General features: G+C 41.8%; 1 protein-coding gene and 1 non-coding gene across 2 annotated transcripts in view; one reads left to right on the forward strand and one right to left on the reverse strand.

Annotated features, from left to right (window-relative positions):
* Positions 1–3,015: 3,015 nt before the first annotated feature.
* Positions 3,016–3,121, forward strand: LOC119145710. Its single transcript, XR_005103515.1, has one exon. It is a non-coding gene; the product is annotated as a U6 spliceosomal RNA (small nuclear RNA).
* A 5,500-nt stretch (positions 3,122–8,621) lies between these two features.
* Positions 8,622–23,548, reverse strand: part of LOC119144974 (chloride channel protein C-like) — an 81,105-nt gene continuing 66,178 nt past the window's right edge. Inside the window, 4 exon segments of the mRNA XM_037380960.1 lie at positions 8,622–8,652; positions 8,732–8,940; positions 11,040–11,135; positions 12,101–12,215. Of these exon segments, the coding sequence (XP_037236857.1) occupies positions 8,622–8,652; positions 8,732–8,940; positions 11,040–11,135; positions 12,101–12,215 (451 nt within the window).

Consider the following 23,548-nt stretch of genomic DNA (forward strand, 5'->3'; position numbering starts at 1 on the left):
AATCTCCTCTGAAGGAACAGCATCTCTACTAATCCAGTTCCCACTATGAGCACACCAGGGCAGCGGTTCAAGGATGACTGGGAGGGAATGCTGCCATTTCCTGACTCACCAGCCCCGCTTCCTGTAGCCCGGCCTTTCAAGTCTCCGGCCCGGCCCGTTACCAGCTCCTGAAGTGAACCCTCTTATCGTGTGAAGTGCAATGAAGTCACAGGCCCCCCCAGACTATGTCTATACATACTCTCCCTCCTCCATGTTTTTGTCTGGAAATTTGTTGCTCATACTGTTCATGTGAACATTTTTCTCACCCAGATCCAAGTAAAATTATTCATAAAATGAATCAGGTTTGCCAGTAACTACATGGATTGTGAGAGCTGGTTAAGTTATTTTGTACCTGTGGATGCTCTGATGCTGTTGAAAGGCTTCCTATTAGGTTTTATTCATAAAAAGCTGAAAACTCACTTGACAGTGCTCCTCCTGTCAAAAATACAAGTAGAATGAACGCAGAAGTATTTAGTAAAAAAAACCCCTCCCGTTAACAACAGTAGGTATGAGACAGAGATGCTACTCCCAAATGATAAAAAAAAAATTCCTCTCTGTATCAGCGACATAGTGCATGCTTTATCTGCCGCCTCCAAAAAAAATGGAAGAGCAGGCCTAAACAACAGCATATACTGAGACATTTCACAGCGAGAGGTCACAATTTTTTGGGTACAATTTTAACCAGCTAACTATGTCTGGTTTAGTCTGTTCAGGCAAACCTAATTAACATCAAACAGCGTTTTTGCAAAGTGCTAGCTTTGCTAGCTCTAATCTTAAAATATATAAATCACTAGGGAAAACTGCATGTAGCCCCTGATCTGCTGTGTTTATTTCTGCAGAGATCTTTCACACAGCTTTACCCAAGTTCACTCAAGTGTACAAAACTCTAATGAAATAGGTGAAATTCACTTTGGTGGCATCTCACCCGTGGGGCTGTCAGCTTGCCTTGGGTAGCCTTAAGGAGGTTATATTCTGAGCCCACTTGAGCTGGACCTGCAAAGTAATTAGAAAGCGAATGGGCAGGGAAGGCAGCCATTCTGAGCACACCCGCAGTACCAGGCAATGGAAATTCAGAGCCCTCTGTTTTAAAAGGAAAAACAGGAGTGCTGGAAGCCTGGCACAAGTCTGGAAAATTACTTTGACACAAGGAAAAGCAAGGAGATCAAAACTGATTCATTCTCTATGCCAATATCCAGGCTCTGAAGCAAAGCAAGTGAATTTTCCTGAATTACTGCAAACAAAAGATTTCTCATGAAAAGCAATGAGGAAGAGGCAATCAGTAGCAAGGATGAAGATATAATGCCCAATAAGCTATAAAAGAAAGTAAAGAAAGCAGAAATCTGGGGACAAAATAACAGTGAAATTCAGCGTGGAAAAATGCTGGTAGTACAACTGCATTGCAACTTAGATAACTAATAGGAAATAAAAAGATGCTGCATGACAGAGAAACAGCAAATGGTCAAAATTTCAAAAAGAAAGTGACCACAAATGAACATGAACTGATGGGGCATTAAGGTGTCTGGCCTGCAATATCCAAATGTAGTTTTAGGTCCCTGGCCCGTGCACGTGTCTTAACAATATCCTAACTCCATGGCCATAGGAAACCTTAATTGGGCACCAAGCCTACACAATAATTTGGTCTTGCAGGAAGGACATACAGGCACAGAGGCCAAAAGGGCCCCACAGAGCCTTTTGACCTGGCCTCCATCTAGCTTGCTTTCCAGGGAAAGTGCCTTACTGTGTGCAGATGCAGCCATAGGTCTACTTCCTCTTGAGGTACTCGCTAAACTCTTCTTGTGGCTCTCATTGCTGAGGTCACCCCACTGCAGATCTCCCTCATGGTGCTTGCAGCCTGATTTTCCATCCCACACGCTGGAAGGACCCCATTTTCAATATTTACTGTGGATCTCTTCTTTATTTTCTTTGGTCTTCCATCTCCGTTGCCACCAACATGCAAACAATTTAAGGAGAATTCTTTCTGGCTGAAGGAAGCAACGTAACAAAGTAGGAGTAATAGATACAAAATGAGCATCTGTGGGTGAGAAGGGCTTCATGTTGGGTAGATGCAAAAACAACAGCAGCAAACAAATACAGAATCAATTAACTCATACCAGAGAAATTCCCGAGGACTATATGGGAAACAAGATGCAGAGGTACAAAGCTCAGCCTGTCCCGAGAAAGCCAGAGAAGCTGTTGACAAGTAAGTTTATCATTGTGTCCCGCCAACCTCCTATTACAGCATCCAGCAACCATCAGCCCACCCAAGTCCTACTGTCAAAAGAGCTGTATGTTCTCGCTGACAAATGTAGAGAGTTGTGGAAAAATGTGTCCAAACCCCAAAGCCTCACACACAGCACCTTACGATTTTTGACTGTTATAAAACCACCCTGAGTAATTTCCAAAATCAGGGCCAGACCCTAATGAATAATTTTTCAAAACAATATTGTGGATGTTTCTGTTAACAAGTTGAGTGTATAATTTTAATTTCTTCATTTGGAGTGACCCTGTCCTAATATGCATTATGTTCCGTTCAAAAGGCAGCAGAGAACAATGCGGCTGCACTCAGTCAGGGGGCATCGTCTGGAAGGAGAAGGAAGTTGTGCTTTTCCAAGAGCAATTGAGCAACTTTTCAGGGAAAAAGTTTCTGGAGCACAGAGCAAGTCAGAGAGAATGGAGAAATGCACAGAGAGGAGGAGCCTGGAGCACAGAGACAGCAGAGCTCTGAGACAGGCGGAGGAGACATACACAACCAAGGGCCCAAGCTGATGTAAATACTTCTCCCAGGATGCTGAGAGAGGATTGTGAAGACTTCCTTACAGTGCATGAAGCCACTGAAATTTGTGGCTGAGAAAAAGACCAGAACATAAGGGTAATGAGAGAGAAGGCAGAAATGGGTTAAAAGCCTTTAATTTCCATTGTCTCAAAGTTTCTTCTTTTTAGAAAATTCATAGTTCTAGCTTATCTTCTAATGAAATCATGTTCTCTTTGGCAGCCTATATACTAAAATTCGAATGATACAGAGAAGATTAGCATGGCACCAGTACAAGCTGGTTTGGGGTGATGGGAAAGCTCCACAGTACAGGAAAAATATTGACACACCGGAGCCAGTCCAGCAGCAGGCCACCAGACTGGCCAGGGGGCTGGAGCACGGGCATATGAGGAGAGGCTTAGAGAGATGAGCCCATCAGCTTGGAGAAGAGGAGGCTTAAAGGAGACATGACTGCTGAAACTACCTGGCCTCAGGGTACAAAGAAGACAGAGCCAGACTCTGCTTGTAGGTGCACAATGATAGGCAATGGACAAAAGTTGGAGCACGGAAAATCCTAATTGAATATAAGAAAAATCTTTTACCATGAAGCTGGAACAGAAGATGTGGGCTTTCTATCTTTGGAGGTGTCAAGGGCTTGACTGGGCATGGCCCTGAGCTACCTGATCTAGTCAGACCTCGTCTGAGCAGGGGGTTGGACTAGATGACCTCCAGAGGACCCTTCCAACCTAAATTCTTCTGTGACTCTGTAAAACTCACCTTATAAGTTCAAAGAGCTGATGTTTTTAGATGTTCTTCACCTTAAAGACAAGGTGCAAGACAGATCTCTGACAGAGATCCAATCAAACCAGGCCGATTAAAGAAATGCCATGGCGTTTTTGTGATTAACGTTTATGTTTTGTACTGTTGCTGGCATTTCAGATAAATATCACTCCTTTTTATTTGTATGTCCTGCAAGACTCTGCTATCTTGGGCACTTGATTCACCAAGCTACTTTAAATCCCTTCTGTCTGTTTGACCTCTGTGCCCTGCTCTCAACCCATAACTCGCATCAACACTAATCCCTGTCCTATTGTTTACCCCCTGAGGACTGGAAAAGTTTCTACAGGTAGTGGTCTGTATGATTGTAGGGTAGTAAAGCTCAAGATATACATAGCTTATTTCCCCTTTTTTTTCCTAAAAGGAAATGTACATCCTCATCCAGTGCTTAACCTGTCTTCTAAACTACAAATGATAGTTACAAAACGAGGTTCCTTACCTGCATATGTGTGCACACACCCACATAGATGTTCGCATCTGTTTGTATACACACATACCAGACATATCAAGTCTTGTGCATTTATTGTTTTCCATCTCATGCTTTCACAGAAACCCATACTTTCTGCATTTGCAATGCAGTGACTCAGCAGCGGTCCTATCCTTTGCTGTGCTGACCAGCTGTACCCAGTGTATCTCAGGAAGGCTTTCAGGCTGCATTCACATCGAGAGCACTCATACAGGACTACAGTGCCTCCTGCACAGGTGCAGTCCTCACAGCCCTCCCTGCTGCACAGGTGGCTTTGCTCTGTATACCGGGGACAGCCCTGTCACACTAGAAACACTTCCTTCTTGTACATCAAAGCCGACAAAAATGTGAGTCACACAACTTGCCATGCCTTCCCTTAATGCTAGCTTTTGGGTCTACTTTACAAGTAAGAGATTAGTATTGAGAAGAAAAGAAGTCAGGAGTCTGAAGTTCTCCTTTGGCTTTGCCACAGACTCACTTTCTGATCCTCAGGAGGTACTTCACATGCATATTTCAGCTCCTCCGTATATAAGAGGGGTGATTATAGCAACATCACAGCAGAAGCCCTGGGACTTAAGTCTACAGAGCTCTTTGCAAATATAAACTGCACAAAAATACAAATTCTTGTCTGTAACCCCTTCAAAATAAAATATGCAGAAACTGGTACTTCCTCACAGTTTCTCTGCTGGCACGGAGTAAGAAGTGGCCACAGTGGCAGAATGCTGACTCTTTGTACACAGTCTATGATCTCAGACAAGCAAGATTTGCCAGTTTAATGAGATACCGCAAGTTAGTCAACCATTTCATTGCTTTGGCCCCTAAGAAGTGTGCTAGGCATTGATTACAATCACATAGTGTAAGTTATTCTGGTTTGTTCAGTACCTCAAGCAAGCAGCAGTAACTCCTCATGTGTTTGAACTCTGATGCTGGCATTCCCACGCCGTACCGTGTTAGACATTCAGACAACTGTGCTGATCACATATTTCCTCTTACTTTAATAGGCCTTTCAGGATTGAACAAGCGTTCCCTTGTATACTACTATGGTTCCCATCACTTGATGGTCACACTTAATTAACCACTAGTTTAGCAGAGAGCTGGTTACACTTCATTTCATTAAGTGATTTCACGATCACCAGAGGTACACTGACAGCTCTGTTAGCTGAAGCTATGTGGAAAGGGGCAGCAGAGACAACACCGACATTTTGCAGCACTTCCTCATCAGTGATTTTCCAGGCGCTACTCTTGCAGAGTACAGCTGGTTACATTTTCATTCCCCTTTAGCTTTTTGGCTCAAGGCTATCTCAGGCTTGAGGTAAGATAGACTATATCCTATTACTAGTACCTTCAGCAGTGTTGGTCCCTGCATCTTTAAAGTCATCATTTTTATATAGACAGTAAGAATTTCTTCATCTGTCCTCCCTCCTTTAGGCTTTTCTGTTCATGGTCAGCAAATAAACGTGTACAATTACAGGACAATGTCCCATTTAAAAATGCAAGGAATAATTAACTGGAAAACAAGAAAATGTTAAAAGGTTCTACAGCGTGATAAACCAGGCAGTTTAAAAACACTAGGCAATTAACTCTAAAGTATGTCAGTATCACATGACAGGAAAAACACCTCCAATGTTACATACATTAACATAAGCATGTAGACATTACAGGATACCTGTAAAACCATGCATTAAAGCTGCATACCACAAAAGCCTTCTCACAATAGTTTATGCTCATATGTAATGCACAGATGGTTTTACGTTTCTAATGTGAAAGCATTTTTTCTAATTGAATGGGGGGAATTTTGCATGGCTGTACTTCAAACCTAGATCTAAAGTTCAGTCTGTCTGTGTTTTAAGCCATATTTTAGTTTAAGAGAGAAAGAAGTGTTAGAACAACAGAATCATAAAGGAGGGTGAGATGAAAGAGGTACAGATGCATAGTATAAACCAAAAATAATGCCAATTACTTGAATTTTGTTGTGAAGTCCTTTATCTCTGTCACAGAGATTTGTGTTTAGAAATTGTGAAAATTCATAAACAAACTGTATTTCATATAAAAATAGCACCTTTTCTGTAACTATCTATTTTTTAGTTCAAATCATATGAGGAAATAGCAGAACATATACCATTCACTATAAGCAGACAAGAAGAAAACCCAAAGTACCTTGTGCCAAACAGTCAAATGATATGACTACTTGTTACTGCCGTTCCTTAGAGTCTTGTTCTATATAAGAATCATGAGAACTGCGTATTTTCCTACCAATTCCTACAAATTTCATGTTTTCACTTTCATATATGTATTACACTATGAGGGTTTGTGATGAGATGGAATTGTCCCTGGAGTCCAGAATATAAGGGAGCCACTTGTTTCAGGAAGTCCTGGGAGGAATTCTGGTTTGTGTGTATTCAAAACACAAAAAAAACTTATCTAGCAATGGAACTAGTTAATAATGTATGGAAAAATGCAACATGCTGTCCCCCACCCAGCTCACAACACAGTTAAGAGAAGTTCCATGTAAATTTTGTGAACTTTTCTTCAGAAATTACACTTGTTACTGATGGCGGGGGAATTCCATCCCACACTGCTTTTTGCAACTGGCCTGCACAAAATATTATTATAGAGTAGTTTATATTCCTATAATATCTTTCACACATGTTCTTTTCACAGTAACTATGGTGGATCTGTATCACTGTTCCAACTGTAAAGGAAGAGCAAACGGTATGCCAAGCATTTAAGTGACCAGTTCAAAGTTGGGTAATGAGTTACAGATATCCTGGCTGTCCGCAGCCCTCATACTCTGCAAAGTACACCCCAGCTACAGTTTGTACTGAGTCATTTAGCCACAGATACTATAAGCAAAAACAAATTAGATTACTCAGGTCTTAGAAGGGTGATACTTTGTGTACTCAGTAAATAAAGGAAAAGGAAATCAGCAATGGGCTTTGAACCAAAAATGCAAATTCATGGCAAGGTTATTCAGATTTGATTATCAAGAGGAGAAGAAGAGATTCTCACATCCTTAAGGGGAAATCACTAGGGGGTTTTAGATTAGATCTCTTGTTCTGCTAGCACACAAACCCTAATTCCTTCAACTTTGCATTTTTCAGGTAGGTGAGGCATAGATCAATAGTGACAATGACCTTACTAGTGTACCAGTGAACAAAAGATTACTAATTTAACAGGAGCTAAATAAACATCCACCTTCATTTCTCTTGGATGGGTGATTTGCAAAGCATTTCTCACCCCACATATGACATTTTAACTGACCATTTAAAGCGCCCTTCTCACATACCTTTACAAGTTTCTGGGCTGCCACCTCTTTGAGTTGACTGGACACTTAAGTTTTAAAGTGCTGTGCGTTCTCTGTGGTGCTACAAAAGCAAGATTATTGATAATAAGGACAGGATCCAGCAGGGAAAACAGGAGAAAATCCAGCAAATCTTTGATCCGTAGGAGACTCAAAGCTGCATGATTCAAATACCAGAAATTCACTTTCAGGAATTTTGTCAAGTTTTTTATAACCAGTAAGTTGTTACTAGTTTTCCTTGGTATTTATTCTAACAACATTAATAGTGGTGGATTCCTTCATACATGTTTGATTTTAATATCCCAATCTGTGGGAATCCCTCTGGTACTTAACAGAACAAAATTAAACATCAATTACGAAGTCACAGAAGGAAATCTAAAAGTGTCTTTATCCAAAAAATTGTTCACATCAATTTATTAACAAACAACACTTTCCAAGTTTTCAAACATTGTATGACTCAAAAACCATGAAGAATTAATTAATTTGCACTCAGTTTGTAAATATGCTGCTATATACACAAAAACTACTCCCACAATTTATCATGTTGCTTCCCCATTATTAAAATTTGCCCCATACCTCACTGCACATGAACATAACTAAAAATGTTATCATGCCAGATGGAAGGAGAGAAAGAGAGCCTATTCCAGGAGCTGCAGAAATTGAAAGAAATGTAGGCAACAGAAAACCATGTTAAGTTTCTCTTGCTGAGAAGTGTGATGGGAATTTGGAAGGTGCCCCACAGTCAATACCTTTCTGTCATGCACAATTCCCCCTTTCAACTTCTAATGCATGTAGGCCAATCAGAAAGGCCAAGCCCTTGTTCCTTTTGGTTGCCCACCTCTCTCAAGGCAGTATTTCCTCTCAGTTAATCATACATATTCCAACATAAAAACACTGATATGGAAACATTCTCCTTTTTAACAGGCAGATACTCAGAGGCTGAAGATTTAGTCTTCACTGAAACACTTTGCCAACGTAACCACTGCCAATGGTCATGATATTTTTTCATTGGGAGGCATAGACGGTGTGACAAAAGCATTCTTGACATCCATCCCTTCACATCCAATTTTATGTACATCTTCCCTAAACACACGAACTCTTATTTTGTCTCACAAGCATTTAAATTAATGGATTTCACAATCATCAAACAGCTGAAGAGACATAGCTCTGGGCTCCATTCCTACATGTCTAGATACAACAGCTTTTAAGCATCTCTTCTCCAGAAGGGATCAAGTGGAAAAGCTCTGATTTTTTTTTCCCAAGGAAGAACATGGCCTCAAAAAGAAGTGGCAAAGCCTAAGAACGTATCCATGGCCATGAATTCAGGGGCTGTTCACCTGCATCAGGGCTCTGTGGTGCCAGCTGGAGCCTGAGCTTCTCCTTTAGTGGGAAAGGCAGCAGGTCCTTCCTAGTGATCACCCCAACCACTCAGTTCTGTGGGTCAACAACAGTAAGGTGGCACAGCCTCAGGGTGTGGAAGATGATGTAGGTGTGTTGCAGTGAGAAATGAGCTTGGACTGACATTGCAGATTTGTTTATGTACGGGTCCTGTGAGGCAAAGAGAGAAGACATAGGGAGAACACAAAAGCATGAGCGCACCCCTGCCACAGGGGTGGGAAGGAGAGGCAGAAGAAGGAGGCTGGGGAGAGGGGTAGCAGAGCTGAGGGACAGGAGCCAATAAGAACATTAATTCTTCTCTCCCTGTTCCCCATCCCCAATTATACCTAAAACACCAGGAAATACCATAGTAAAAAGACACTCTTTTTTTGGTAAACCATCAGGTTCACTCTAAATAAACTATTATGACTGGAATGTACCCAAATCTCACAGGCTAGAAAAGCTAAGTTGAGCTCCATTGATATGGTCTGAGTTTTTACTTGGAAATAGTCAGTGACCTTAATATTTATTAAGTCTTAAGTTTTTTTATAGCTGCTATCTCATTACACAACCATTTATGACATCCTGTAATATTTTGCAGTCAATGCTTATAAAAGTCAATTCACATAGACTGCAGGAAAGAGGACAAAGAAAACAATCATATGGCTCTAAGAAGAAGGTCTGCAAGTACTAAACTGGTCACTGAAAACTATGAGGGCTATAACTGTTTCTTGATAGAAACAGAGCTAAAGACCGCTTTATTGTTAACCAAGCTGGTCTTTATAGCTTATATAGGTATTCACTAGGTTTTTACTTTTCATTTAATTCTACAGCATCCTTCTTATGACTTGGCCTGTTCTGCCAGAGAAGGTGTATTATGCTTCCCAGGTGTATGCTTCCCCAGACAGCGGGAAAATGAAACAAAGACATGATAAAATAATATAAATCAATGCACAGATAGAGGGACACGTCTCTTCTCCCTCTTTCATTTACAGGACTGACAAGACATTCAAAGAGGAAAAAAATTAAAGGCAAAATGGTTTCTTCTTTCTATACCACACATCATTTTGCTGTGGAACTCACTGCCACAGGAAATCATTATGCCCAAAGACTTCACAGTGGTTATTTCTGTGGATATCAGAAACAGAGCTTTCACGAGTGATCATAACAAGTTGTAGGAAGGGATACTAAAGTTTGTGCTTCAGGAATCACATCAGGCACTAAAAGGTTAGGTATCAATGTGAAACCTAATTGAGTGCAATAGGTTTCCCATAACAAGTAACTTGTGTGGCCCAATGGTGCAGGCACTGGACTGAGTCTCGGCTGAGCTGGCTTCTACTGCCATGTATAACCTCATCTTGAGCTTTGAAAAGCCATGCACCCTCTCTCCACCTCAGTTTCCCCATCTGTTAAAAGGAAACTCTTAAACCAAACTAGATAATGGATATTAGGATTGTTGTGGGTTTTATAACTTTTCTCTGCTTCTAGCTATTCTCAAAGCAAGGGATTCAGACTAGATGAATCTAAAACTCAGTCTCATCTTCGTTACACCTAAGTAAACAGAAGCAGATTTTATATCTTCTTAAATAAAACCCATCTGAATTAGGCTCTCTGGCCTGGATTTCCTAGGGTCCTCCCCGCCTCAGTTTCAATGCTGCAGACTGGAAGTCACCAAGGCAGAAACTACATTTGTTTATAACAGGTTTATTTTAGGCTTTATTCAGTATACCAAACGCATTATTGCTTTTGGACCCAGTATTTTAGTATAGTATTTAGGAAATAAATGTGGCAATGTCATAGCAGGGATTAAAAAAAAAATAAAAGGGGAAAGAAATATAGCTTTATTTATAAGTTGATATATAGGCACTGTACCGTAATGGAGCCTAAAACCTCAAAAGTATTGCGTTGTATTTGCTTTATAGGACTACAAGAGCCAAATAATGACATTTAAATGATCTATTCCATTAACATTGTATCATTTTGTCAATCTGGAATGTATTTTAATCAAAAGCCCCCTTGAAATGGTCTCTTTTGTTGTATTTTCTTTTTGGCTCATTTTATCAACATCTGTTATGTTTATACAATATGAATTAAAACTTCGGAATGCTGTTTGTACTCAGCTACTTTTGTTGAGAATGTAACGTCCCAGGATTGGCAGTGTTTATGTAAATCAGTGCGGCTGACACAGCCATCATAAACAAATGAGAAAATATAACAAACACATTGTTCATGGAGGAAATGTTTGTTTTTAGAGCTGGCTTCAGTCTTACCAGATTGATGAAGAGTTGCTGATACCGGGGATCTGTAGCTTAGCGATTCAGCAGCATGGTTAGGTGCGACAGATTGGGCAGCTTCTTCACTGTTATCTGGAATAGGCAAGAATCCATTTCTCTTTCTTTCTGTGCTGCACATTAGAACCCAAGGTTCAAAAGCTTCCCAGTCTGACTCTTAAGAAAAAGTTTTCTAGCAGAGCTACACTGGCAAAGCTTGTCCAAACTTTACAAATTCTTTTGCCAATAAGGCTTAAATAAGCAATTTAAAATAAAACACTTTACTTAGTGTAACTGTATCTCTATTAAGACAACGTAAATTCTGTTGACTTAGGGGTGAGGTTTTTCACGCTGTGAAAATTCACACACTAAGTGGTAATTACATGATAGCATAGTGCAGAAAAATGCAACAAAACTGGTATCAGCCATCAGCTGAGCTTCAGCCCTCTTCCAAAGGAGAAGCTATTTGTATCCTGGCACCTCATCCTATACATAATTGCCCCGCTCCTTCTCAACATTGTTTTGCCAGCCAGATTCCCATTTGCAAACCAAGCTTCAATAATATATGATGACTTTCCAGCTGTGCCTGTATAAATTGCTCAAAACTATGTTACCAGTCTTGTCTTGGTAATAAACTATTTTCTTCTACCACGCTTAATGTTTACTATTCCTAAAAATCCTTTAGTCATTTATCAAAGGGAAGAATGCTACATGCTTTTCAAGTTTGAAAGCTTTTATAAACACTCATCATTCAGAGAGGTGCTATCCCATACAGAATTAAATATTATAATAATTCTGCTACCCATAGAGAAGTTGAGAGAGAGAAGATTGGACCAGCTTATCTGAGCAAGGAAATTCTTTGCCAGCAGTCTTCCACAACATCCAGACTCCAAGTGGCATTATAGTTTATGACAGCTGTCCCTGGAAGGTCTCTGGCCATCCTTTAATTTAAATTGCACCTGAATACTTCTTTATCTCAACCACATACATTACATCATTTCATCCTTCATGGAGAACTCATCCTAAATCACCCAGTATACATGCTGATTAAAGGAAAGAACTGAAAGAAAAGAGGTTAGCTTCTCATAGCAGAGAGGATGAGAGGAGGAGAAAGACTCATCATTTGTCTCTGGTTCAGAGATGCGCTCATTCTCCAAAAGCATGCACAGTTCTAACCTAAGGTTAGAGAAGAGGACTACATTCATTATAAGGGGCAAATTTTAAAAAGCAAGCACACATTGCTTTAGCAGCAGCTATATGATGGTACCTTAAGTACTGTGTGCAGTTTTGGGCACCTCAATATAAGGACATCAGATTATTAAAGTGTATCCACAGAAAGGCAACCAAGATGGTGAAAGGCCTTGAGGGCAAGACTTACAAGAAGCCGCTGTTTGTTCAGCTTGAAGAGAAGACTGAGGGGTGACCTCATCGCAGCCTACACCTTCCTCAGGGGGAGCAGGTGCTGATCTCTCTCTGGTGATCAGCGATAGAAATGAAGATACATCAGGGGAAGTTTGGATTGGATATTAGGAAAAGGTTCTTCACTGAGAGGGTGGTCACTCACTGGAACAGGCTCCCCAGGGAAGCTCAAGGCACCAAGCGTGTCAGAGTTCAAGGAGCATCTGGATGATGCTCTTAGTCATATGGTTTAGTTTTAGTCAATCATGTGAGGAACAAGGAGTTGGACTCATGATATATATATAGGTCCCCTCCAACTTGAGATAGTCTATGATTCTAGAGTATGATGGCCTGACCATATATTTCACTTTCCCAAATTTCCATCAGCAATAGCAGCATCACACAAGGTATTTTCTGGTTTACATTTGGCTAATTAGATTAAAGGACATCGTCTATCCTACATGTTCTTCTTGACCTCGATCAATCTGCTTGGCAGGACCAGCTCATACACTGTCTAGTTTGCACCCAGCAAGACAATACCAATAATAAACAAATACGATTATCTGAATATAAGTAGACAGACTGTTGTCCTTCCCACATCCTTCTTAAGTAACACCTACATTAAAACACAATATCTGCAAAAAAATCATGTCATATTTTAAATCATCGGTGAAACCTTCTCTCACAGTACTGCACTCCAGAGTTCATTAAGACATTTAATATTCTTGCTGATTTAGTCATGTGAAAATGGATATCTTTATCAATAATTATATCATTTCAAACCTTTCTTTAGCATTCTTCCCTTCTGCACTACACATATAAGGCCTTGACAAAAAATATATTTAAAATTATCACTTATATCTTAGCATCTTTATATCATTTATATTCCTTGCTACACACACACACACTCTACCCACACCGTCCACTTCCAGCCTTTTAACTTATGTTTAGATAACAAACACCTTGGGGACCACCACAAAGCTTTTTGTTTTGCAACGTATGTAACATCACGTTAGCCCTGGTCTGTGATTACAACGAGGAGCTACTACAGTAGTACTAAGATGTGCAACACACTGCTAAATTATGTGCTTGAGGGACCCAGAGGAAAGGAGACACACAATCTTCATTAGGGCCCCCGAGAAATACAAATGAGGTACAAAGTGGCTTTTGTGACCGGAACACCAAGCATAAGCTGGGAATTTTTCAAATAAATATTTCTGTATCCAAAAATACTGCTTTGTTCAAACCAAAATTTGTTATAGGAATTCATTAGTTTTAACACAATGTCTCCTGGGAAAGAACGGTCTGCTGCAAGGTGGGATTAGCACTCCACAGCAGAGGACTTGCACTAAGACAACGTGCCTGCCAGATCCAAAAGCTGGTGGTTAGTACCCTCCCTAGGGGCAGGATATGGAAGAACTAGGTTCAGGTCCTTTCTCCATGGTCTCCTTCATAACAAGCACATTAGTGGCTATGTATAGCAGTCTTAATTTCTCCTGTTGGAGGGGTTCCATGCTGAATAAACAGGGATCTGTACAACCAGCCCCCCCCCCCGTTCCCACTGGCTGCTCTGACCAGCAGGCTGTTTGCTGTTCTATTATTTTCTTTCCAAACAGTCTTCCCTTCACTATTCAATACTTCTTTGTCCTGCATTTGATGAAGCTGGATCAAAACTGTAAAGAACACAAAGAAAACAGCAAACTTACTATGAGATACTATTGAGCTCTCACACATGAAGAGGTGACATTAAACTAGTTTCCACTGTATTAAAATTAACTGCCGTTTCGCTTGTTTTGGGTCTTTTATGTAGTCTACCTTTTGTCCAACATAAAAACAAAATACTCTGGGAGCATCTACCTCCGCATTTTAGTTCAGATCTGGAACACACACTTGAATGAAACTATCCTATTACCTCCATCTCCCATAGGCTGGTTAGAATTGTGAAGCAGTCACCTTTCTCCTGAGACAGCCAGCTGTTTCACTCTGTAGAGCCAGTCTTGAAATCTGCATTTTGTTAACGTAGACATTGGTCTCTCATCTAAGGTTCTCAATGGGATTTATAAATAAGCATGCCTGTGGCTGGGATATAGGTACCATCCTTTTACAGGTGAAGACCTGAATGTGAATACAACTTGTGGAAAGACATCAGTTCTGAAGCAAATCAGTGGCACAGCCAGGAATACTAGGAGTCTGTCACCTGCTCCCACCTTTAAAGCACATCCCATTCACAGGACAAACAAGGAATTCACTATCCTTCATAACTACAGAAACTTTATTTGTCTGAATTTAATAACTGGCCAGCTTTGGCTTTCATAAAATCTGTTTCAGATGACAAAGGAAAGTGCAACACTGCAGCAGAGCTAACTGCTGAGAAAACTGCACTGAGGAAATACTTTGCCCTGGGCTCACATCTCTCCTCCTGGGAAAGTCACTGGCATGCCCTAAGCCTCTTGCCATGCGCATGCCAGCATATGGACATGTTGCATAGACAATTAATGGACTTGGGTTTGAGGACAATGATGAGAACACACTAAAAAAAAGAGTATAGGCATGCTCCAACAGGCAAGATCTACTCCCTTCAGGCTACGTTTGGAGGAGCAAATGGAGAAAAACACAATATACTCATAACGTATTCACTACAGTAGAGGACATAGAGAAGAAATCAATGCAGTCATGCCCTATGAATTACCTTTGGTGCATGACACACTTTGTTCTGCAGGGCTCTGTAAAGATTCACATTTTATGGTCTTTCACAAACAGGTCTGTAATCGTTCTTAGTGAGATATAAATACACAGATCTAAATTCTCCTCCAAGACCATCACATACACCTCCAAGAAGTCACTTACAAGGATGATCACTGGGCCAGGAATACTCTCAAGACTTTAATCCTAACATGTATATATAGATGTCAAGTGCGAAAGTTATGATCCACCCTGATCCTTTCCCAGACTCTGTAAGCTGAAGTCCAAAACACTGTTCAGGTCTGTCCGTAGTCCAGACCGCCATTTTCCACTTGAACATCATGGGCTGGAATTAAAAAAACAGCAACATTCACCATGAGCTGAAAGAGCAGAAACATTTGCTTATCACCAGTGGTTTGTTGGCTGGTTTTGGCAGCTTGCAATTTGCTCGGCACCGCTCTTAACTAAACCCAGCAAGGAGTCACTTAACAGGGCCTTGGGAAGTGTGAGAGAAATTTGGCTAGTCAAAAAAAAAAAGCACACACAAACACAATGAAGGAAACTGCTGGAACATTTCTGATAAGAATCCAAGCCTATTAAAAAGTGCCATATTCAGGAGAAAAATGAACATACATTATTTCACTCAGACTTCCAGAAGTCATGCTTCAGAGGTATAACAACATCACTCTTTGATGTTACATACAACATCCTTCCTATCACATCATCAAGCCTTAAAAAGCAGACCAAACATGTTTCTTGCACTATTTTGTGAGGTTTAACAGGAAGTGCTAGGATTTAGACTTGGAGTCTGCAATTGTTCATTTACTCTTTATTTATTTAAGAAGGAAGAAAACCCTGGAGTAGGGAATCTCATTTCAAAGATACTCTGGCAAAGCATCGCAGTAGTTTCATATGCTCTATCTGTTATAAAGCATGCATCATGAAGATACACCTAATTAAGATAACACATTATTATCCCAATATCCACATGTCAGATTTGGCATAGAAGTCAGGAATGAAAAGTATCTGACAGCTGATTGTGTCACTCTTCTTGTCAAGATGGCCAATTATCTGAGGAAACTACAAATTCTAAATATTGGGGGAGTGACATAAAAGGAACTGCAGCTCCAAAGTAGCTGCAAATGAACAGAAGGAAGATTAAAAGGTGATGTCACTGGCAAAAGCATTCAGGGCAGAACTCTCCCAAAGTGAATGGATAAAATACACAGTGGGGCGGGGAGAGGAGGGAGGATTAGAGAACCTGAAGCATCATTTTTAGCTTGCTTCAGAAAGTTTTAGGGTTATTTCTCCTGCATTAATCCACCAAAGGTACCTGCATGGTTTTTATTCTTGAGCTGATTATTCACTGGTTTATTTTTGAGCAAAGGGGCAGGAGGCCTGCATGGATGAGCAAGGAGCTTCTGGCAAAAACAGAAGCAGCAAGTTTGTGTGGATGTGGGAAAAAGGACAGGCCACTTGGGAGGAATACAGGGATGTCAGAACATGCAGGGAAGCAATTAGGAAGGGTAAGGCCTGTTTGGAACTAAATCTGGTGGAGGAGGTCAGGGACAACAAGAAGGGCTTCATCAAGTACATCAGCAGGAAAAGGATGGCTAGGGAAAGTGTGGGCTGACTGCTAAATGAGGTGGGTGCCCTTGTGACAAAGGATACAGAGAAGGCGGAGTTACTGAATGCCTTCTTTGCCTCAGTCTTTACTGCCAAGGCCAGCCCTCCAGTTTCCCAGACCCTGGAGACAAGAGAGGAAGTCTGGAGAAAGAAAGACTATCACTTGATCAAGGAGGATCGCATTAGAGATCACTTAAGCAAACCTGACGCACACCAATCCATGAGCCTTAATGGAATGCACCTCCAAGTGCTGAGTACCAGCTGAGGGAGCTGGCAGATGTTACTGCCAAGCCACTCTCCATCAACTTTGAAAGGTCATGGAGAACAGGAGAGGTGCCTGAGAAATGGAGGAAAGCCAATATCACTCAAGTCTTCAAAAAGGGCAAGAAGGATGACCCAGGACACTACAGGCTGGTCAGCCTCACCTCCATCCCTGGAAAGGTCATGGAACAGCTCATCCCGGTGGTCACCTCTAAGCATGACTAGGAAAAGAAGGTTGTCAGGAGTAGTCAACATGGATTCACCAAGGGGGAAATCATGCCTGACCAACCTAACAGCCTTCTGTGATGGAATGGCTGGCTGGGTAGATGAGGGAAGGGAGATGGATGTTGTCTACCTTCACCTCAGCAAGGCTTTTGACACCATCTCCCATAACATCCTCATAGGTGAACTCAGGCAGTGTGGTTTAGATGGGTGTACAGTGAGGTGGGTTGAGAACTGGCTGAATGGCAGAGCTCAGAGGGCTGTGATCAGCCGCACAGAGTCTAGCTGGAGGCCTGTAGCTCGTGGTGTTCCCCAGGGGTCAGTACTGGGTCCAGTCCTGTTCAGCTTATTCATCAGTGACCTGGATGAAGGGACACAGTGTGTCCTCAGCAAGTTTGCTGATACAAAACTGGGAGGAGTGGCTGACACACTAGAAAGCTGTGCTACCATTCAGCGAGGCCTGGACACGCCGGAGAGTTGGGTGGAGAGGAGCCCAATGAAGCTCAGCAAAGGCAAGTGTGAGGTCCTGCACCCGGGGAGGAACAACCCCACGCACCAGTACAGGCTGGGGGCGACCTGCTGGGAGGCAGCTCTGTGGAGAAGGACCTGGGAGTCCTGGTGGACAGCACGCTGGCCATGAGCCAGCAGCATGCCCTGATAGCCAAGGAGGTCAATGGGATCCTGGGGTGCATCAGGAGGAGTGTGGCCAGCAGGTCAAGGGAGGTTGTCCTCCCCCTCTGCTCTGCCCTGGTGAGGCCCCGTCTGGAGTGCTGTGTCCAGTTCTGGGCTCCCCAGTTCAGGAGAGACAGGGAACTGCTGGAGAGGGCCCAGCAGGGGGCTGCAAAGATGATGAGGGGGCTGGAGCATCTCCCTTGTGAGGAAAGGCTGAGGGAGCTGGGGCTGTTCAGCCTGGAGAAGAGAAGACTGAGAGGGGGCCTTATCGATGTCTGCAAATATCTTAAGGGCGAGTGTCAAAAGGATGGGGCCAGGCTCTTTTCAGTGGTGCCCAGTGACAGGACAAGGGGCAACAGGCACAAACAGCAGCATAGGAACTTCCATCTGAATATGAGGAAAAACTTCTTACTTTGAGGGTGACAGAGCCCTGGCACAGGCTGCCCAGAGAGGCTGTGGGAACCCGCCTGGATGAGGCTCTGTGCAACCTGCTGTAGGTGAACCTGCTCTAGCAGGGAGTTGGACTAGATGATCTCCAGAGGTGCCTTCCAACCCTGACCATTCTGTGATTCTGATTATAGCGTATTTTTTGGCCAATATTCAACTCAGTGAGGGCCAGTGATTAACATATTCTGACCAGAATAAAACAAATATCCTTCCATGTATTAAAAATCTACTGTCTCAGAGTTTCTCTCAGACAAGTTTAAAATCCAGCAGCATCAGTTACTAAATTTGGATTTCTGTCAGTCATTTTGAGAAAACAATGACAAAAGAACAGTAACAAGTAACAATAAATCACTAACTAAATACAATAAATCACTAACTAAAAACAATAAATCACTAAAATAACTGAATATGGCACCCTGGGACTCTTCACGGTCCTTCCTCATCCTGATACCTGGCTGGTATAAATTATTTCACAATATCAACAAGTCTCTGAAAACTTGATGCAGCTAAGACTTAGTGTCTTGCACCTTCAACTTCCATAGCAGTAGAAACGAAAGGAGTGCTTAGAGGATTTTGTAGGATCTGATCACTGCTCTGCCCTCAGCAGAAGTTCTAGCGGAAGCATGCAACTCTTCCAAAAGGGCCTGATGAGAGAAGCTTTTTACATGGACTGTAAAATGTGAATTCTATTTAAGAACAGTTGTTACTTTATGTTCTTGGTAAGATAGCCGCTAGTATACAAAATGCATTTTTCTTGACTTCAAATAGCATTGTGCCTTTTTTTAACTGGTGAAAAAGAGTATCCTGTATACGGTGAGCTAGACAGTAGGTAAGAACTAGATCATCACATACCAGGAACTGTTTTAAAATCCACTGAATCCATGTCTTACACAGAAAAATCTCAGGGTTACAGGGTTGTTTCAGGTTAGGCAGCCTAAATAATTACTGTTTACTTAATGTTTTGTTCTTCAAACCAAGAAGGAGCTTTGCATGAATTTTTGGCATTTACCTACAAGATGATAAAAAGGTCATTATCAAGTAGTGGACTGAGGTTTTCCTCAAATCCTGTCCATGCCACAGCCTTTCAAAGGATGCTGAATAAATATTTAATCTTTGTGCCTCAGTTTTCAGATCTACAAAACAGGGATTTCTTCCACCTCAGTGCTGTGTTTTGAGGTTAATATTCATTACTTAAGTTGCCAGCTGTCTGCTTTTATGGGCACCATCAGCGGGGTGAATGAGCAGACAGTAAGTTCACAGCTTCAACATGAAAATGCAAAGGCAGCTGTTAATAAACTGTAAATTCAACCCTACAGAAAGGCTAGATTTTAGGAAAGGATGAAGGCTTAGGATCACATTTGTATTTCTCTACAAGCTGACTTGTTACCAGGCAGATTTTCAATATCAGAGGAACCTACCACACATTTAAATGACAGGGCAAGTATGCAATCAGTCTTTCCATTCACACACCAGGTTTCCCCATGCCTATATTTGATTTCAACATTTAACAACACTCTGCACTTGCCTAAAAGCCACCCACATGCTGCAGTGAGGCTGCATACGTTTTTAATTTGGCTTTTTGACTTAGCGCACAGCCTCTGCAGCACTCCAGTTTTCCCTCCAAAGGGCTCCATCACAAGTCCTACAGCACCTGAACAATTATTTGTATGGCCAAACAGGCCTACTAATTTTAAAAGTATCATATGATGTTGTTCTTTGGAAGAAAATTTTCACACTTCAGATATGAAATGAAACCACTGCCACATACTCTATAAACCTTCCTCCATCTGTGTTATTCACGAGCTGCAGTGCTCCAGGACCCTGACAATACATGGGAAGATCATAATGGCAAGGGCTTTAGTTGAAAGTGCTGGATTCCATTTATTTTAATAGGCAAGATTACTGTATAGTGTATCATTGAAATTAATTGGATCAGCTTTTCAAAAGCAGGAGTCCAGACAGTGAAAACAAACAATGTGCTGACAGACTTTACTCTCTAACATGAAAACCAAGTAATCACAAAAGCACTTTGGTATTGCCGTCAGCTCCCTAGTCTGCACACCTAAAAATAGTTTTCAAGTCCCTAACGTGCTCTCCCTCCCATTTTTTTCTTCTTTGCTGGCTGAGTTCAGACGCAGCCTCCAAACCACTGCTAATGGTGTTTCTAGCTTATATCAGACTTGGTAGAAACACCATTTCTCAGAACTTACAGCAAAGTCACAGGGACAAGGAAGGGGGGAAGCTGTTCATGATCTTCTAGTAAGAAACAAAACCTCATTTTTATCTCCATTTACTGCATGAACTTTGCAGACTTCTGCGTTTGATTGAGTAACTTTGCATTCCTGTGATCTAAACTTAGCAACCTTTCCACAACAGTGCCAGAAGAAGCTCTCCAAGAAGCTTTCAAATCCATATCAGTTATTTCAAGTGTGCCAGCAGCAAGGCTGTCGCAATATTAAGGTAGACATCATTAAGCTCAGTAATTAATTTATGAATTAAATGTTTCAGGTCTCAATTCATCTTTAACTTTCCATTTGTCCCTGAGCTGTTGCACTGCATTGCTTACTGAAGGCAAGTACTTCTCTTGCTAAGAAAAATAAAGGTCTTGCCTTATTAAACAAGTGTGTGGACTCTCTGTACACGTGCACATGCACACGCCTTGAGAGCAGTGTTTCATTAGTCCCAACTGGGAGGGCAGATTAAAGAAAAATACCAGAAACCATACCTACAGCCTGACATATCTATGATATGTTGCAATGCTAGATCGCCTTTCCCACAGCACATATCAATATGCTCTGCTTGGCAGAAAGCATTCCTGACTCACAATGGTTTCTGTTCACTGGACTGACGAGAGGCGAGTCATAGCTAATAAACTGCCATAAAATACACATACGGATACCGCTTTGGATCAATGGTTTCTCTGCTAAAGGATGTTACTGTGTAATACAGCTTTAAGTTTTCAACTTTGTCATATTTTCTAAACTCTGATCTCTTCAATTTACTTTCAGTTATGTGACATTCCCCCTTAGCGGAATGAAAGCATGCATTAGCTAAACAATGTGGTTTGGATTTAGTGTTCCCATGCATCATCGTGAAAATGTTTGTATCAGCAGTAGTGTCATTATTGTTACTGGGAACAGCTGCTCTACCATGTCTTCTGATCGTGGAAAGCAGAGTGTCTCCCTTCCCATCCCAGTTTACAAGCAGGAAATTTAAAGCAGGACCGTCGAGCAGGAGGTTTATGAGTACGCACTGTTCGGTACCTGGCTTCCTCCTGCCACAGAGGAAGCAGAAAGTGCAGCGCAGCCACAGCCGCAGCAAAATAAGTGTTGCAAATATAAATGTAGTTGGCTCCCTCCACAGACAGTTCTTCTGGCTCTGGACCGGGGGCTAACCTGGGGCAGAAGTCCTCCCCTCAGGTGCAGCGCTCTGGCAGCTCGGTTCCATTCGACTCGACACCCTTTGAGCGAGAATTAGAGCCGCGAGTTTGCTGATGATTAAGCAGATGTTTAATATCTCCCCCGAGTTTCTGAAGTGGAAAGATGTAACCCTCAGCCGCCTTGCCAGCGCTCCTTGCCTCACTGATGTAAGTTTCCACATCCAGCTCTGTGTGAGTGACGCCCCGCCAGGAGCATCACGGCGGCGATGCCGAGCTCTGCAGGGCCCTGCCACTTGGCTCAGGCCAGCTGGACATTTTTAAGGAAAGCTCACAAAACTTAGAGCTATTTGCGTGATCACACAGAAGAGCAGGCTCTAACTCCCCTTTCAGAACAAAACCTTCAGGAGCAATTAGGCTTTATTTCAAGATGGATAAAATCCGTTTTCCAGGACATTAGACCTTTTGAAATGTCTTTGGATGGGAAGCCATACTTTCAGTCACTAAGCTTTGGTAACTTTTCAACTACATTAAGACCTCAGCTTTTGAATGTATTTCTTTTCGTGGTTTAGAGCACAAAGTTCTATTTTTTGAAAGAATCTTAGATTCCCAGCTTTGTTACAAAAACAGAAATTAGGTACTCTGAACGCTTCATTTGTATCAAACAAACTTCGTTTGAATTTGGCAGTTACGTAGTCAACACACTCCCATATAGCATATCAAAATGTGTACTAGAACAGTTCAAACATGGTAAGCTACAAGGATTTTTGACAACTTTACCTTCAATATTTTTATGGAAATGTCTTTTTGGCACAAAAATAACAATTCCCATCAACCACAAATGCTGAAGTTTCAGTAAACTTAATGGGTGGGAAGAGATGGGTTTTCCTAGGTGAAAAAATACACGCAAAAATGCAGGCACAATGCCAGAAATGTCACATCCTGTACAGAAGGAGCAGAAAACCAAGTTTTACCCATTTCTGCTTAGACGGATATATTCCATACAGTCTGCTTACAGTCAAAGATACTGTGGTTTCTGCATAACTACTTTCTCCCAATCAAATTAAATTTCCTTCAGCTAAAGGACAAACAAAATGCCAAGTAACAGCTAACAGCTGTGTAGGTAAGAGTGCAAAGGCAAAACCAAGGAATCCAGCCTTCAGCCTTACCACAGGAGAGCTATGTATGGTACAGATCTGAGCAGTTCAGACACGAACAAAATGGCTTATCTGTTAGGGTAAAATTCCCGAACAGGTTACTCAGTGGTATTTGTCAGCCCAGTAGTTTCTCCAGGAAAATTGTCTCATAGCTGTGTTCAGGGCAGAAATTAAGATTGCCGGGCACTACTCCAGCTTCTGCCTCTCTGCACCACTTCTCCTCAAAGGAAACGGTGGGACAGACCAGCATCCACTTGCTTTTCCTCAGTGAATACCAGCAGGATTTCACTGCAGTATGGAAACCCTGCTCCTTCATTTGACTTGACAAAAGTGAGGTAAAGGCAAGAAAAGCCACCCCATCAGAGCAGTCCCTGAGATTAACATGGTATGAGTCACAAATATGCAGTAAATCTACACATAATAAGGGATAAACAGCATCTCCGGAAAAAGGCACCTAGGCAGAAAGCACATTGTCACCCATTTTGGTGGAAGAAATCAGAGAGTACACGAGTGTCACACGTGTGGAGGGAAGTGATCACACATGGGAGGATGCAGAGCATGGCAGCAAAGACACTGCTGATGACGTAACATCATCCTCCATGTTATATCCCAGCCCTGTCCACAGCGTGGGGGAAAGAAATTTGTTACCTACAGCTTCACTCCTCAAA

This window comes from Falco rusticolus, chromosome 3, assembly GCF_015220075.1.
Source record: "Falco rusticolus isolate bFalRus1 chromosome 3, bFalRus1.pri, whole genome shotgun sequence".
NCBI lineage: Eukaryota > Metazoa > Chordata > Aves > Falconiformes > Falconidae > Falco > Falco rusticolus.